The sequence below is a fragment of the Myzus persicae genome, unplaced genomic scaffold (genome assembly GCF_001856785.1).
Source record: "Myzus persicae strain clone G006 unplaced genomic scaffold, MPER_G0061.0, whole genome shotgun sequence".
Taxonomy (NCBI): domain Eukaryota; kingdom Metazoa; phylum Arthropoda; class Insecta; order Hemiptera; family Aphididae; genus Myzus; species Myzus persicae.
Window position 1 is genome coordinate 1 of NW_019103870.1, and position 20,153 is coordinate 20,153.

The window sequence follows — 20,153 nt, forward strand, 5'->3', positions numbered from 1 at the left end:
CTCGGTTTAGGTTACGAATTCCGATTTTTCGGTTACGAATGGTTACTAATCGGTTACTAACGCATCGAACCAATTTTGAAGAATTTGGTTTAGGTTGTGGTGCTAGTGTAACGTACCTCAAAAATGATAATTTATTTTTCAACCCACGCTTACAACAACAACAAATTTTCTTACACATAGAACATGAAAAAACGATGCGTTTATAAAGGTTTAATTTCACGAAGACACCTCAATATCACATAGCAGGTAGTGAGTACATTAAACACAACAGAATCCCTAGCAGAGGTTTATCTACAGAAATTTGTTTATCAGTGGCTAGAGCAAACGGAGATCACACAGTGCGGATAAAGAAAAGATTTATATTTTTGACGATTTGCATGTTCGCTAAAAAAGTTTTTAATAATACTTATATCGTTGTTTTCAAAATGCATTTTATTCTTCAATATGATACAGCGCTATCTTCTGTAAATATTATCACGTCCACTTTGCACAGGCGACGAAAGCTGTGCGTTCTACGGTAGATGTCGCCGTACATTGTGTTGCCAATAATCTGACAGCCGTGGCTGACTTTAATAATAATAATATGACACTGAACCAAAATATATGTTGTACTTAAAAACACGTTTTATATAACCAAAGCATTTAATTCAGTGTTCTCGTGATCCACGCCATTCACGGTGATCTTGAGGTAGTAGGTCCATGGATACTGCTCAATAATGATTAATATAAGTATAAAACTAACTGAATTAAATGCCGAGTCCCTTTTTCCCTCTCACCGTTTTATGGTAATGTATACATTGTACACGGGTTAAGTGCGGCCATCCTAAAATATTATTAGAACAGGAAAGATCAATATCAATTATACAAACAAACAACACGTAATGTATGGTCAAGTCCGAATAATAAGTCATATATTATAAAAATGTTATTTGGTTAATCCAGGGGTCTCCAAATATTTATTATTTTAGGGCCATATAAAAAAAATAAAAAGCTCTTAGTTAGCAACAATTATAAAAACCCATGGTACCCATATCATTTTTTAATTGTAAAATGTATAATAAATTATGATACAGGTGATAATACCTGACACTTGCAACACGCAACACGTCATGATTATGAGGAGTGCATGCCATAACGATTTGGGATATTATACATATTTTTAGATTATTCACTGTCCTGCAGAAGGCTGGATAAAACTTATTTGCGGGCTGGATAGTGGATACACCCGTGGGCCGCAGTTTGGGGGTCCCTGTACTTGGGTTAATGAGTTGACGGTAATCAACTAACCGTTAACATCAAGTTAATACTTTATACTATATAACAATAACAGAATATATTACTTATTTCATTTCCATATGGCTGGTGAGTTACTGATATCATACTAATAATATGATTAGAATACGAAATACGAATACTACCTATATATATATTGTATCGTGGATCATGATAGTATGAGTTCAATGGCAATCGTCCGTGTAGAAAAAAAACAGTATCATACGGTCATTTAATGATTAACGATGAGGAATTTTATATTTTCAATCAAAAATATTTTTACGATCAGTCTTGCCACCATAGGCGTGTCTACCGGTCGTAAGCATATGCTCGACCTGCGAAATTTTACAAAATACGTGCAAATGCGACATCAATAGAATGAATGTTCCTTTTAAATATTTATGTATTTTTTTCATTTGTATATCTTTTATTACTTATTATTTTCTGTACGCACAATGTAATGATCATTTTTTTTTTTAAAAATGATTTGGTCAAACCCTTTATCTTCACTTGGTTATTCACATTCAAATACCTATAAAACGACTTGACTACCTCAGTCAACTTATATAGTTATATAAGTTATTCTAGAAACGATCGATGCGTGAACAGATGTCCTCGAATGGGTGTATGCTTTCGGTAAATTATACGAATTGAACACAGAATGTCAGAATCTATACTATTTTATTAAAGAAAGAATACATTCTTTTTTCAACCAACGATGGACATTGACACATTAGCTGTTCGAAAGAAAATCACATCTGCTGCGCCGCCACGACTCGTGGAGTGGACGAAACCGAATTTGCTTATCGTGTAAACGAGGAATATACATTTGTAATTAAAATGATTTTAAACCGTACCTATTTTTAAATTAATATGAATTTGTACAGAATTTGTGGAATATGCCCTCAACAAGTATAAACAAGTTATGTACACCTTTTTTTAAACCTATATCATGCTCACTCGCATTTTTTTCATTTAATAATGCATTTATAAAAAATTGTGATTTACTGAATTTTTAAATGAATTTGAACTACCTACTTAAAGATCGCATATTCAAATTCTTAATATTTTTTGAAAAAAAGTTAGGTTTTACTATCTACTTAAGGAGTGTTCTGTAGTTATAAAAACTTCTATTTTCCAAATGAGAATTCCCTATTTTCCGTCATTTTTTTGAAAATTTTAATGTACCTTTCTAAATCAAAATTTGAACATTTTTCAATAGTTAAAAGTTTATATTAAGGATAGCAGTTATAAAAAATGGTTTTACAATACTATCAAATAGAATAATGGATCAAGTACCTAATTATTATAATTGGAACATATTTATAAATTATAAAATATTTGTATATGGGTTAATACGTATACTCTCACTCTCTATAAAAGGTTCTGCTTTAATTTCTTCTCTCAATTCCTTAAACGTCCCCTTCAATCTCCCCACTATTTTAAACTCAAAATCAGAACATGTTACTATAATTGTTTCTTTTATCCAGGAGGATGGCTTTATCATTTGACCTTTATTTTATAATATATACAATTATATTTATAAATTTATTTATTTATTTGTTTATTTATAATTTTTAATTTCTGTTTTTTTTCTTTTTTTCTTTCTTTCTGTATGATGTAATTTTATTTGATGTATGATAATTAATTGTTGAGCTAACATTTTTTATGAAGGCAAATTAAAAAAAAATGGGTTAATATAAATTACTAAAAACATATGGTGCCTATTTTAAGTAGGTAGAGTTATTTTTTGTGTTAATTATAACTTATAATAATATAATAAATATAAGGTACCTACTTCTATTGATTATCTATATTAAAGTTAGGTTTATATTATTTTTACATTATCAATTATTGATATTGTTATTTTATTATAAATAATAGCCACTTCGGTTTTCATAATAAGCATAGCAATATATAATATAATATAACATAAAAAGCTAGAGAAAACGCTCTGCTATTCAATATCTAGCTCCTTTCGAGTACCTCGTAATTTCGATTAGCATAACTACAATGTATGTATTTAATCTGAATTTAATGATAATAATATTATAGTAATACGATATTATATTAATCCAATTATTGTTTAAAACATCCTATATAGTAAACCTGTTAACAAGAATTATTATAATCAAATATCACACATTATTGTTATTAGTTTATCTGTCTATAAGTCAATAACAACGTACCTCAGAACGGTGAAGAGAAAACAATAATATACTCACTGATGAAAAGTTTCAATTGTAATAGAATATTTTTTAACAAAAATTGTTATGTTTTACTAAAATATTCAATTTTGAGAACATTTATAACTTTACATTTTTACAAAAAAAAAAAAAAAATTCAAGTAATATTATACTATATTCTAGATATTTTTAAATTACTGTTGAAACAACGTTTGAATAACCTTGTAATAAATTTGCCGGTCATATATATGTATATTTTGCTATTTCTTAACGACCATGTAATTTGTAAGCTTTAGTGATTTTGACGAATTTTGTCAACATTTGAACTTAAAATGATTATTAAAAATTGTTTTGCCTATACGTTATGTAATCGAGTATTTTCAATATTTTTAAATGTCTGCAGTAAAAACTTATGAGAAACCTTGTATTGATATGTTCCGATGCCATCTATAAGTTGTAATATTGGTGTGACTCGTGTGGTGCATGTGCGCAAAACAATTTTAAGCTTTGCCCATGTTGCTGTCAGTGGTGGTGTACGATAAATATATTGACCTACATATAATACCTGACTGATATAATATGATAATATGATCTGCTGATGCTCTATCCACCTTGTAACGAGAAACTCTTATTTCAAATTATATCTGACAGAGCGTTTCCAAAGGCAGCCGTCAAACTGTCTTCGAAGCGCACTGCCTATGATACAGGTACGCACTGCAGTCCATTTGCGTACCTATTGTTCCTTACGTGGTACCATAAATTATTTCCGTACTTCCATATTGTTTATATTTTATGACATATTTATATATATTATTTATTTCGATTCGGAATGGTAGCTTAATGAACGTTGATAATCAGCTCGGATTTTATCTATATCTCTGCATACTCGCAACATTATGATTAGTAACATGCAACTACATTTGTAAATTCTACTTAATTCGTAGATTACCGTTAGATGTGAGCAAAATATTTAAACATAAATTGGTGACTTATATTGTGGGTGGTACCTTTACCCACAGTCGGTAATCCGAGAGAAACAGCGGTGGCTCGTTTCATCGGTCCGGAAGTTATGAGACTAGCAAATAATATAAAATATAATAGGTAATATATATAATATATGTTACGCTTTGTACAGGCTATACGAGACTTTATCGTGTCGTCGCACTACACAACACATCACGCAATCACGAAAACGTTTGATCGACAGACGAGAATTGAACGGTGCGACCGCGACGGCGAAAACGGAAATTATCGCGGTTATCCGTTCGCGACTAAAGTAGGAAAGTACACGATTCTATATTATGCTCATGGGCATGACTATGGAGTCTTAAAGTTACTGGTTTAAATCATTGATATTAAAAATATACAAATCATTAAGCTGATTGTTTATCCCTCTCGTGCACGATTCCTTCAGATTGCCTAAATAAATGCGGGAGTTATGTCCCTCCTCAACATAATCGCATTGATGCTTGCACAAATACTAATTAGTATTAAAATAATAAAATCATTGAAAATCAGATGAGGTTCTGTGGACGTTAAGAAAAACTGCAGTCCAATTAGTAACGTCGACTGTATTATGGACGGTGGCCGGTGGAGTTATAAATTTGACGACCGCGATCCATTACTTTACAGTACATTTAATGGCGAAAGGGTAACTGCAGCATTAATTTGCGTTTGTGAGTCAGTGAGTCTGAGGAAAATTCCGGTCTTTGTTTGAATTCTTTAACGCGCCAATCGTGCAGTTTGATTTTCAATTAAAATATTTTCGTTCCGCCGTCTGTGAGTGCGTATTCATATAGTGGTGTGCAGTGTGACGAAATTCCAGCGGAACAAATCTTGAACGACTGTTTGCGAGCATATTATCGTCATATTCGAGGAAACGCGTCACTCGTTTCCCGAGGACTTTAAGAGCTGAGGTCACTAACACGGCAAGTAACATTTCGGCGTTAGTCCCTTCAATAGAGGATCACATATTTTATACACAGTCAGTGGATTTTATAGTAAATATTTTATTAATTTTTACATTATTTACCTACGACGTCATAATATTTAATTATGGCGTATTAGACAAATAATGTGTCTTAAAAGTAAACAGTGCCTGACAGTTGCTGAAACACTATTTTAATATGATAGGTAACAAAATATTTGATAAAAATCGATTCTTGTACAAACTCATAAGCCAAAAACAGAATAATATAATAAATAATAATATTATTGTAACACCCTATTTTGCTAAGATGAATGCAAGTAATTTGTGTCATAATACATTAACATAACATAATCAAAATTGAACGATAAAAAAAAATAGAAATTAGACAAATTTATATTAGAGATTTATAGATTTTAAATAGTAGTAGACATGCAAAAAAAAAAATATGTTGACTGTCAGGATATAAACCTAGCTGTCAATTATTTTAATTGTAATCTATTAATCGGTTAGTATTGAAAAAACGTGTTGATTAATTAACTTACTTTTTTTTTTTTAAGTAGTTGATAAAGAAGTGCTTAAAATGTCTTAAATGTATTTTTTTCCCCTCATTTTAATAACTTTTTCCTATTTAAAAGTAGGTACTTGAAAGTTTCACTAATCTTCTTATCCATATATGATTTCATAAACTTTATTTCTTGTATAGGATTTAATATAAACTCGAGGAGTACCTACTGATGTATGAAACTGGGGGAAGGGGCTAATTATCAACTAGGGACTAAGTTTCACTCTATTTGTTGAATTGTGTTTATGTCAACGGGACAAGGGTATCTCAAATAATTTTGCACCGATGCCTAAAAATTGTAATTGTGGCACTGTATCAAACATATTTATTTAGTTCTTTTACACTAGACTTGATTCATATTCATCTTATTTTCTTCTTTAAGCAACCTACAAAATTGTTTTGTAGGTATAAAAAACCTATAGCTAATGTGGACCTCCAACTTTAAAATGGTTATCAAGCTATTGTTACTTAGGTACATTTCTTTTTCATTAGTTGCCTATTTCATATTTATTTTTTTTATTATAATAGGTCTATGTTTTAATTATTGTGCACTAACTACTTAAATGATCCATTGCTCTTTGGAAAATATATGGTAACTGTAAATACGTAGGTAGTTAGAAACGATTTTCATCGTTGAAAATAAAAAAATTAAATAAAATAATTGAGCCTTTTTTGTTTTTTTTTTGTGTTTTGCAGTTTAGTTTTCACCATTGCAAGTTCAGAAAATTCACGTAAAACTCAGGTTAACTCAGCGTTAACTCAACTCAACTTGTTACTGTTATTTATATAAAAGAGAATATTATGTGATAATGATATATATAAATCTGTTATTTGTTTAGGTATTTGGTTGAGCCACTCATAGTCTTACCGCTTACATTTTTCAACTTTTCGTTAAAGTACCTTTTGGCACGTCAGATGAATTGAAATGAGCTTAAAATCTTCTAATTACACAATATAACGAAAAAGCGCCAATCTTGTTAACAGAACGACAGAACAGAATATACTCTTTAGCAGAGTTGTTTTATAAGAATAAAATATGCCACACTACATTTTGCTTAACCGCAGTAAAAATGTGCACCGAGAAAAAAATCATGAAAACATCAAAATTGTGTTAAAAAACTACTTTTAGAAATACGCGGAAACGCCTAACAAAAAACATTATTTAATTTATTTAAAACGAATGTTTTATTATTTTTAAATTAAAAGCCGAGATTGTAATATAAAAATGTTGTAAATTACCAAGAACAATACAAATTAAAAGCAATTATAAAATTTAATAACATTAAGATGCAATAAAAATCAAGAAGTTTTTAGGTAATGAAAAAAGAGAGAGAGAAAAAATGTACAGGTCAAAATTATTAGGTACCAATGTGATATCAGAGACGCGAAGCATCCGGTGTAGTGAATGTCTGGGTTCATACAAATACCAATCGGCTCAATTTTCATGTATACGTATTTGAATTATTTTCATTGAATAAGAAATATGTATAAGCACTCTACGCTTCTACCCCACCTTTCGTTGACCTGGCTGGCAATGCTTTGTCAAAATAGGCACTATATACGAGTTGACACGCCTATAATATGAGTTTAATACAAGCACGTTATATTATTTAAAGTGAACACTACTTAATTTCTATAGAACCAATAATAGCCACCTAATGTACGTTTGAAGGATGTTTCGAAAATGAAAATATTGTCAACATTTCAAACCGCTTTGTGGATAAAGTGTATAATAATAATATTTAAAACATACATTTTACAAGTTGATTGCCTTGTGTATCACATGACGTGATACATGTTAAACTTTCAATTATTGCACTTCATATTTTACTTTTGCTTGTCATTTGTCAATTTCGTCTTGAATGACATATGATACTCAATATTATTCGAGATTATTTATTTATTTATATCTACGGAATTTTCCATGCCAGATAATCTTATATAAAAACCTGAGTAAAATGTATGATGGGTACACAGCCCAGGTTCATAAGACTACTGAGTGCATAAATGTTACACTCAAGGCGTTCGTAGCAAGGTAAGTAAAATTAGTAGGACAATAATATAATACGAATGTTTACTTATGTGTGACGTCTGGTGCAAATAAACAATATGATATGAGTAAAGCTCAAATGCATTTAATTATTTCGATGATTTGTGACCTACAATCACACCACCCCTGTCGTTATCAGTGAGAGCCCAAGCCATAGCCGATAGCCTCTGCCCTCTACGATTTCTAATAATATATAAAACACACACACGGCCACACTCGTTCCTTTTCCTCGGCTCGACAGTCGTCAAAAACGGACGTTCACGGATTCTTTTTTTTTTTTGCAAAGTGTGTAATGTCAATGATCAATTGATCATGGAGAAATCTTCAATGAATCGATACCACGGCGGTTTCGCTGAGTGGGCAGAATCGGTGGATGATGGTAGTGTTTTTTTGTCTTATAAAAAATAAATATATCAGGCCGGTATGTGAGTAATAGGTACTCTTATTATATTATAGAAATAAATGTGTACCCTCGGCGTCTACGAGCGTCGGGATCTCTTCGCGATGTTTTTTTGTGAATTATTATGAATTATTATTATTATTATTATTATTATTACCATAGTCTTAACATGTTTTAATGGTTTATGATTTATACCTACTATATCATTTATCACTAATTATTATCTCAGTCCGAGGATTATGCCGTTCGGCTTTCTAGGCCCTAACTTAAAACATATTAAAAAATATTATTATCTCCCGTTTAAACCAATATGTATATAATTATTTATTTTCCTCTTTTCTCTCTACTTAGTAACAAATCCACGATTCTCCAGCTTAATATTTTCTCGGCTCGTGGTTGGCTGATCTTCCCAAAATTTCCGGTCGGCCAGAGACTGTTAACCGCACAATATTAGGTAGGTACCTAATTGTATTTCCTGAGCATAAAGTACACGATATCGAATTCATTTTAAGTATAGGTACGGTTGTAGTACTTGTATTATAAATTATAATTGATATTAGGTATATACTATATTCGTATAATCAAGGTCATGCACTTGCATATCAAATATATTTTAATACAAACCCATAATTTTACATGTTTTCTGCAAAACCATACATGGACTCAATAAATTTTAGTTTAATTTATAGACGCATCCTCAATCAGCCGATGTTCGTAAATCAATAAATCATGCATGGAAAATATGAGTTACTTTAGTTGTATTAATTTGTATTCAAATATAATTTATTGTAAATATAGTACATAATAAACTTTCTACTAAGTTTCAATCAAAAATGCATTGTAAAAATTGTGATAAAATATAATGCGTGATTTTGTATAACTTAGTTGTGACTCTACAAGTTAATATTTATAAATACATTACATGGTATAGGCATAAACGCACAATTAGAGTTTTAAACTTGGAAGGGCTAATGACTGTCTCAAGCTAAATCTAATTTAATTTTAATTGCTATTATTGCTGAGAGCTAATGACTGTTTTGGTGTTTTAGAGGTCGACGAGCCCCCCCCCCCCCCTAGATCAAATTATTGTGTTGAGTAATCATTTAAAATTTGAACAAAATATTTTTATAATTTTTCTTTATACTTAAGTTTACCCACTTAAAGTAAGTACGATAAGGATGTGTGTTTAGTATGGTGTAAGCGTTTATATAACCTTACACAAACAATGACTATATCAATATTGTGACTTAAGTTTTCAGATATATTTTCAAAATTTTAGAGCATACCTAGTTTTAAAACTGTTTAGTTAAAGCGAGCAAACATTTTTGATTTGTAAATTTAGAATCAATAAAACATAATTTAATAAATGTTTTTAATGTTTTAATTTATTTATAAACTAAAATTAGCTTAGTACAATTTATGATCGTTATTTGATTGTCTACTCAATTACCAATAGACAATAGTACCAGTGTACTTACATGATGAGTATTACATACTGGATACATTAAAACAATTAATTTTAGATACGATATTGTACTAATTTATAGTTTAATATTTTATAGAAAAACAACGTCAAAGATGTCTAATGGATATTATCACTCGAATAGCAAGTTAAACAAATCAGCTCTGTTCTTAAGCTATTGAATATTGGTTTTGGTTTTTACATTATTTGAGAAATAGGTGTAATACAATATTGTCTATCTAATAGACAATTTAAACAAAATGCTTTACATTCATGAATCTTAAAAAAAAATGTATCCCTGGCTAATGTGTGTGAAAGAGAGTGTCAGCAAAATGTTATGATACCACTTTAACCATACTGTCATGTACTTTTACTATCATAAGAGAGAAACTGTTTAAAAGGTTTTGGTTTTCAACACATCACGTTGGTTAAATCATTCTAAAAACATTGTTTATTTAAAAAGCGATGGTGTCAATACAAAACCAATAGAATCTTATTAGTTTTTTTCAAAATAATACGATTTTACAAGATATTACGAGTAAATAACTGTATTGTATTATAATCATATCAAATGTCTATAGACAATTTTTCTCCAATAAACTTTAAACTGTAATACAAGGTTCCTCATACATTTTTACTGTTGAAATTTAAAAAAAAAACTTTTTTTTTTTTTTTCAGTAGTGTATTATACAATCTGTAATTTTATTTAATAGTTCAATTTTTTTTTATTTACATTTTAAGCCTAAATTTGATTGAAAGAACATCTTTAAACCACAAATAATTATGTTTGTTATTTTGTTTTAATTCAAAAAGATACTACTAGTAGTGACTCCAAACATTTACGCGTATTATTATATAGGTAATTTACTATCCTTTTAATAGTTATAAAATCGTTTTTCGTTTACAAGGATACATCATCGAATTCAAATTTAATATATCCATTAAAATAATCCACTCGAAACCTATTGTAGATGATATGTATTATATATGATTGTATTTTAAATACCGATTAATTAATAAGTTATTAAAACAAGACCTTTTTTGAATTACAAATATTGCATAAACGAGATACATCACTATTTAACAATGAGCTAATTAATTTATTTTAAAAATGCCTAAAGTAAATTATAGACCTTTTTTTTATTTAAACTTGTATACAAAATTTAGTCATATGTATTAAATATTTTGATCGGTAACTATTTGTATTGTTGTGCTTTACAATATTGTATTTTATACTTTTTTGTCTGTCACTATCTAAAACATAAATTTAGCCTCAACATTAAAATGTTGTCAGCAATTGTTGTCAGCAGATCTTCAAAGTTTTTCAGTTTATGATTTTTGGACTAAATAATAGTGAACTATGAGTAACTGTCAATAAATCCAGTGGATCTCTGTACATGATATACCCTTTATAAATATCTTATGAGCCATGGACCTTGTCCAACCGCAAGCTTGATACCTACTTATTTGAAAGTGGTGCCGTGAGGAATCTTAACAACTACTCACGAATTCATAGAGGTGCGTGGACATCATTTTAGTGCGATACGTACGCATGCAATTTAGGGACGTGTGCTGTAAAGTTTAAAATTATTTAGGATGAGTTTAGTGTTTGAAACCTTAGTGATAAAGCACTATACACATTACACTTATGGTTAGTTATATGTTTATAATAGGCACGCTTATAGTTTATACCAGTATTGTATTATACTATTCCACATGTTTTTTTATGATATAAATGATTGTTATTTGGTATTGGAAGCTAATTTAATAAACCATAAGAAAATCCAATTGGTATTTTACTTAACAATAATTTGTGATAAATGGTTTACTGAGAGTTATATAGGCAGTGTGCAAACAAAATTAATATAGTAAGAGATAAAAAGGGCTAGAGGTAAATATTTATAGTGTTTTGTATTATAATTACACAGAGACAAATATCAAAAGATCCTCACCAAACAAAATACAAGTGGAATCTTTTGATGGCTCGTGTGTAGGTATATGAAAGTCGAGCAAAGTACTTACACTTTTAAGGTCAGCAGCAAAAGCAAACAAATGAATTATGAGGTACTATATATATTTCGACAAATATCTACTTATCTGCTGACACGTTATTTTATCAACAAAACGGTTTCGTCCCACATAACAGCACATAATAACATATACTTTAACGTTTTCCGAGAACCCACCGTTTGAAAAACAGCACATCAAGTTTTATAACGTTGCATATGCTTACGTATATGCTATATATATCGACCAAGAAATGTCTGTATACATGGTACTATGTCGGTATATGGTCGTTAGATATGCTCTTAAACAGACATCGTTATCGATGGTGGTGAGCCGGAAACGTATTATTATTTTAAGACTGTACAATTTGACAACCGTAGAAAAAAATGTATCGACCTGACTACTTGTAACCTCGATATTATATAATATACAGTTACAATCATATTGTGTTTATGCTCTTTTTACTACCTAGTTCATTGTGTTCTTGTTATGTAATAAGTCATTCTAAAATGTAATATTTAAAACTTTTAAAGTGGAATAGATAGGTAAGAATACTTAATAATAATATAATATATACTTCAACGGTTTTAAATGATTTAGTCGAATTAGGATACTCGATAATCAACTATTTCATATGTAATATAGTAATGTATTACTTATTATACGCAATTATGTTCCAACACTGTATACTTTAATGCATAAAATTTCATAAAAATCTATACACAGATATTCATTAAGACATCTACATGGCCATATCCTTCTATAAATTCTACATAATACTACACAATATTTAATCTACATAAATTAAGAATTTAGTTTTAAAACTGAAAATATCTTTCTTTTTGAATAGGTGTTCACTTATATTGGGCTCTCTCATGAACATTTCGGTGGAGACTATCAAGTTCTTGAAGATTAAATAATGATGTTGATTTCCATAAATTAATCAAAAACTAATCTAAGCCATCCATTCAAATAGGAGATGTTTTTCTTTAGAATAAAAAGCTATTGAAATTTAATATAATCCAAAAAGTTTATAGGCAGTGGGCATGTTATTATTTTTTCATGTGAAATTTAACCACTGATGTGTAGCCTTTACTTAAGACCAAATTTATTTATGATTTATGTATAAGTTATGTCTAAAAGTAGGCAGCCGTGCCTCAAGTCATGTGCTTAAAAAGATAGATCTTACATAGATGAACAAAAAATTAATTTTTACTCAAAGAGATGATTATTATACGAATATGGTTATTTAATATTACAGTAGGTTTGTGTAAAGGGATTGTCACTATTTTATTCGCGCCATTGATCGAAAAGCAAGCCTGTGGTTTTAAACGACTACGGGAAGGTTTTTCGTGTCAGAAACATACCTATTGAAAATTCTCGTTTCACAGCCTGTGGGGCGTAGTGAAGTTATCAGTAAGTACGTAAAGAGCGCTGGTGAAACTCGATATCTGGTAATAATCGAACACACGAGTTTGTTTGTTTTCTGCTTACAATGGATACATGGGTGGGTTTTGATCTGCTCAGTTTCCACTAATCTTATGAGTTTTTTATTTGAAAAACCCCAATGAATATAATATGTATTTTAGCATTTGAAACTCGATACGTCTATACGATCATAAAACGTATAGTCACTATAAAGCAGGATAGGATAGACATTGTGTCTGAAGCCTTAAAATGTAAACTTAATAGTTGCCCTTTTTACAACATAAACCTAACTATGTATTATTTATTTTATCCTATCACTTAAATAGAAACAATAATTACATTGCTGGTTAGTAGTTACAGTTTATTTAGAAAGTTTAATACAAAATCACCGTGTAGGATGAGCAGGGGCAGTGTGCAGTCACTTATTAAAATTATGATTTGAAAAAAAAAATTTGGGAAACTGCTGAAATTGGCTAACAACTTTATTCATTACCCACTGCTTCTGCATCAGTGTTTGTTGCTACTGAACACGATATAATATAATCAATATTTCACTAAATTGAATCATGCCTGGTGACCGTGCAAAGTTCGCCGTGTTATCAAACTTTATCGGCTGATGAACGACTTATATACAATGGCAATAACGCTATTAACTTTGGTACTCGACATTTCTATTTGGTCTTCGAATTGGTCATTAATTGGCCACGGTTCAATGAGTTTTAGGTTTACTAGGTTTTGCAGTTTAATTAGCTTTTTGTCTATTTTAATAAAGTTACCTATGAACTCGTGTTTAACCATTAGCGATGTCAACTTCTTTACTTCCAATTTATCATTAGCATTTAGCGTTGTATATAAATTGCTATGTTTAGCCTATCAAGCGCATAGTTCATGTTACATATCTGTATATTAATTTAAAGGTAAATAAATGTGCCGTATCATAATGACAGAATTCAAATTGCGTTCTCAAGAAGTTTCACAAGTTTTCATAAGTAAATATTAATAGGTACTACTGCAGTTTAGGAATATTAGCATATTTTTGCTATTATTATTTAAATCAACTTAATCAAAAATAAATTCTTACCCTAAAATCATTGTTTTTGTAACTTATTAATATTTTTTAAGCATTATTTGTTTATTTGTTTTACTCCGATTAAAATTTTAATAGTATAATTGTTTTATTATGTACTATTATGACGTAATGTAATATTTCGCTAATATTATAATATTGGGTATATTTAATTCAAATCCATTTAAAGTATTACGTAATAATTATTTAAGCAAATAATTGTTTATAACACTGAAAAAATGTTCATTTTACTTATAGTTATAGCTTCTCAAAAATCTGACGACCTCCAAAAGTTATTTTGAAACTTCGTTTATGATAAAAAAAAAAAAAAACAACAATGATTAGAATTCAGTTGTACCAGTTGTGGATTACTCACTGGATTTGTCTACTGTAATATAAATACATTACATTTAAATTCCAAATAGATATTCAGTTCCTTATATACACTAATTAAATATGTCTCTTTTGGTTATTATTGTTATTCACTATTTTAATCTGCCGAGTTTATTATAAGAATAAACAGTAATATCATAAGAAGAGAAGTTTCGACTAAAATATTTAATTATTCGGCTTTTCACCCTAGATTTGTACAACGTCCAATGAAAATTATTCAATTATTAGAGACTAGCAAATAAACAGTCAGTCTTTTTGGGAATCCGTCATCTGTGCCTCTTCTTCCGCTACATAGCTGATCCCTCCATCCCCCGTTGATAAGTTATGTTGGTCCACCTCCATATCGTTCTCATCATCTTCTGACTCCTCGGTCTGTTTGTCCTTGGTCTCTACCGACTTACCCTGCTCACTAGTAGCTATTTTTACTGCCACTGCCGCCGTCGCATATTGTTGATGATCCTTTTTGAGAATGTTCTCATACTGGAAATCTTCGGACCGCTTAAAGTTAGCCACCAGGTCGGCAGTCTGTGGATTTGTCAAGTAACTTGCGGCGTGCGTGTATGGATTCTTAGGTGACTTCTTCAAAATGTCATTGTACAAGAGCGACGCTATCGCTTCTACCTTCCCGTGCGATCGAAGACGCGTCAAAAAACATAGTAAAAAAGAAAATATATGAATGAAAATGTAATTGTAATATTCATGGTATTGTAGTCTATAAGGAATGGAATACCCCTACACTCGTATTCTAAATGTAAGTTGGTGAACTGACATTGCGGTATACCGTATGCCCGTATACTACAAATGATATGATTGATGCTCACTTCTTTATGAGTATTTATATAGATTAAATCTTCCCTACATAGATTTATTCTCAACTCGTTTAGTATACTTTGTTGGCGATCGCTTATCACATCATCACGATAAGGGTCCATAGCTGTCGGTGGTGCATCTCCTCTGAAGTCAAATTCGACAGACAAACTATCATAATCGGAATTATCATTATCCATTTTTTGGCACATCAAAAAGAATTAGGGAAAGTAAAAATTATTTTTGTAATGATTTGAGTATTAACAAAAAAATATGTAATTACATAACTATGTATTTACGTAACTATACAATCTACTTGAACAATAATTTCTGTGATGACAATACATTATGTTGTACATGGTACATCTAAATATTAGGATAATTAATAATGACACAAAAAAATAATAACTTAATTGTAATCATTTGTTCAGATAAATTATATTATCGTACCCAAAAGCGTAATTTTAACTTTTTGAAAGGTATGCTAACAAATTGGCAAGCCTAAAAATTTGCAGCAGTCCAATATATAATATATATTGTACTATAGAATTAAATTAGAATCTTTGTATTTTCCATCTAACAATCTGATATATTATGAATATTTTTATACCTACCTAATAAGGTACTTAAATTATTCATATACACTATTGTCCCACAAAACATTGTATATATAACAAATCCTGAAATTCTCAATCACACATAACATTTCAAATGTCACCCCTCATCGAACTTAATATTTCAGATAGGTACATTTCCGTTGAATATATAAAAAATTATGTTTAAAAGAAGGTAATTTTAAATATTTTATTTTATTTTTTTATGTTAATGATTCTTTTATATGGTTGAAAACGTTGAATACACCAACATCAGTATGATTATAATATGTATACAACATATTTATATGCACATATATTATGTACTATTCTACTTTAATAACTTTAGTATATTTAAATACATTTTAATTTAATTATACTTATATTCGAAGTAAAGAAGTATACTTTTTTTATTATTTTAATCATAAAATGAGTCAATGTGAATTTAATTTTGTGTATTCTGAGTAAATTAATTTTCTTTAGTTCATTGAAAATATAATGTTTTTAAAAAATGTGAAAACTTTATTAGATACAACAATACTCATGAAATAAGTTAAAACACAATTATTTTATTTTTGTTTATAGTTTAGTTATTTCAATATTAGAAATAATAGTTGGAAAAGAGAAAAAAGATTTAATAAAATGGCTAAAATATAATACTGTTGTGCAAAATAGTATTAGAGGATATGAAGAAAAATAAACTTTGTCCATCCCTAGTATTATTGAGTTAGTTTAAAATTTTAAGTTGGAATAAATTATATAATCCGTTTGGTGATTGATTTAGATATTATAGCTATTACATAATACAATTTATATAATCGAGCCCAAGGTATCTACCGAAAACATTACTCGTATATAACATTTTATTGTTACAACTGTACAATTTAGATAATAAATTATTATGTTAAGAAATATTTAAGTTTAACAATAAAATATTTTAGTAAATACTAATACAATAAAAAACCATATAGAATTATAGTATAACAATGTATTAATCAGCCCAAAAACGTTTCTTCATGACATAAGTCAAAAACAATGCATACATGTATATTGTATAATCATTATGCCCCCCCCCCACACCATGGTTTTCTACACTTCCAGTTTATCGACACACTATAGTCACGTTTTCACATCTGCTTTCTTTCCATTCATATTCATTTCCCTCAATATTCATCCCCCTTGTGCAATGCTTTTTTCTCCCTCCACTACATAATGTACATCTCATCTGACCAGTTGACCATATACTACCTCCTAAATTGTTGGTCGCAAACCTGTCATTTTGTTGATTATTTTGTATTTATTATAAAGATTGCTGATATAAATTAATAAACAAGTTCTTTATTGTTATCGTTAAGTATCTCCTAAACGACCCAAACTACAATAGTTATTCACATTATCAAAATTATTATTTCATTATTTTATCATAACTACTACGATAATCGGTGTGCTATAATAAAAAAATAGTTGAAATACAATTTATATTATACTATATGATATTTTTGTGGGACATATTTTTATGATATGAATATAATCATATTGTAAGTATATTAAAAGTAAAAATTATTACTGATTTAACCTCACAAGGTTAACTTATTTTGGTTATTCTTAGTATAATAAATCGCAAGCCACGCGATATTAATATTTAATATCTTATTTCCATGGACCCGCTATGACAATATATTATTATTATGCCTGTACCTACATGTTTTATAAGATTTTCTTTTTATTTCAGATAATATTTCATGGAGACGTAAAAAATGAAAAGTAAAAAAAAATTCCAATTAGCCAGAACTTCGGTAGTGACGATAAAATATGTACTCAAGAAGGGGCTCTTACGGAAAACGGCCAATAAATGTATATAAACGTTATAAAATCTCGGGTCTAAATTATCTAATACTATATTATATTTGTATCATGCACCTATATATGATATTCAGTGACCAAAATGATTTTGATCATAAGTTAACGCTGTACAGTCACATCGTAGGCCGTATAGCAGCATGACGTCCAGTCCCCCCGAGACGACGCTACAGAAAGTAAACGACGATATTATACGAAAAAATCAATAATTTCTCATCACGATATTGATATTTTTATAGTTTTTATTTTTTCCGTACCCTGTGAATGTATACACAGACTGTATAATAATCATATAGTATTTATATTACTTTATTACCATAATAGTAATAATAATAATGATAATAGTTGTGCAGCATTTTGCAACCAATGATACGACTATACTTGTTTATTCACATATCATCGTCATTCTGACTTGCAAACCCCACGGTCGTAATGCGCGTAAAACCTCTAAAGACAGAGGTCCTTCGCAAAATGTGAATTTGGCGCCGAACAGTAGTTCTACAAAACCGTAGTTTAGGACGTGTGCTTGTACAGATGTACATTATATTGTATACAGCACACAAACGTCAGACTTTTGTAGTATGTTATTAAATTAAACGATGATTGTCAATGACGTCATCCGGAGGTGAGAGGTCACTAACTTGTTTACTTTATTATATAAAATAATAAACAATGGTACCTGTCTCGGTGAAATTTTTTGTTCTTTTTTTGTGTTTTTCGTTAAAAACTATACAATTCACGGTGATAAAAATATGACTTACTATTTTTGCTACTATGTCTGTTTTATATACTGATTATATAGGCACGCAGATGACTTTGGTATGGAAAAATTCGAGGGATATCTGTATATGTACCCGATAATAGTACAAATTATATTGCTTCATAAAAAGACATCTCGTCCGTTTTACACAACTTATTGTATGGTACATCTTAAGATATTATATTGTATTCATAATGTTTTATTAGTAAATGCATAATTTATAATATGTTAAAATATAAAGTAATACTGCAAGACACTGGGATAAAATATATGAATTGATTGTTTTTCATTAAGTTTGATAATTAATTAAATAATACGTGCAATGTGCATACATATGATTTTAAGAACGATAGTAAAATTATTAAAGTAAGGATTAAATACAATAAATATTAAATTCGATGTTTGATTGATATACTGTCATATAGTATGTTCATATTAATAACTTATTACAAATAGACGTGCGAAATAGTTTCGATTTAATTTCAAACAAAGTTATGACCAGCTGCATGACCATCATCTGTTAAAGATTTAATGGATCATCGTTTTGTCACTTAAAAAAAAAAGCAATATTAATGAATGAAGAATTTATTAATTTTGGAAAACGTATTATTGTTCAAAGTATAATTCTTACGGGATAATGTAGAAATGTGTACGGTGGAAAGCTTAGTGATGATATTAGTATAATATGATATTATTATAATATTTGAGTAGTGATTTGCATTCAGTAAGAATGGTACACTAGAAAATTATTACTGCAGTAATATTTTTTTATTAACATGATACTCGGGACTCAGTAAGAACACGTCGAGTAGTGAGTACCGACTATACGTGTTGAGGTTGAAACTTCATGTATTATTTATATATATTGAATTAATTAATTAATTAATTAATACTCAGTGACCGCCATGAAATATTGATTTTAATTTTTTTTTATCAAGGTTTTCGATAGGACATCATTTTAAAATGTAATATCTCTATTTTATTATTTCACTAACATTATATTTTGTCAATCATACGTCTGTTATTTTTGATAGTGTAATATCCAACAATATTATTTGATGATCTGTTTTTTTTCTATCGATACTGGATTAAGGTCAGAAAATAAAATGTATATATATATATATCCGTTATTGTAATTTGTATATAAAAGATTAGTGTTTTGATCATAAATCGGCTATAAATGGTTTTAAAACGATTCCGTTGAATATTAACTTTTATAAAGTTTCTACGGAATCTATACGATTTTGAAAACGTTGAGAAATATAATCAAATGTTAACTATTGTGGTATTCATCTTCCATATATGAGTATACAATATATATATACATACATATATATACAACACGGATTTCTAAGGTCAAAAAGTACGTGCTTAAAT

At 29.3% G+C, this 20,153-nt stretch overlaps 1 protein-coding gene across 1 annotated transcript; it reads right to left on the minus strand.

Moving 5' to 3' along the window:
- Positions 1 to 15,002: 15,002 nt before the first annotated feature.
- On the minus strand, positions 15,003 to 15,763 carry LOC111035679. Its single transcript, XM_022317385.1, has 2 exons — positions 15,578 to 15,763; positions 15,003 to 15,377 (listed from the first exon to the last, which is right to left on the minus strand). The coding sequence occupies exons 1-2, from the start codon at positions 15,761 to 15,763 to the stop codon at positions 15,003 to 15,005; spliced, it is 561 nt and encodes a 186-aa protein (XP_022173077.1).
- Positions 15,764 to 20,153: the final 4,390 nt, after the last annotated feature.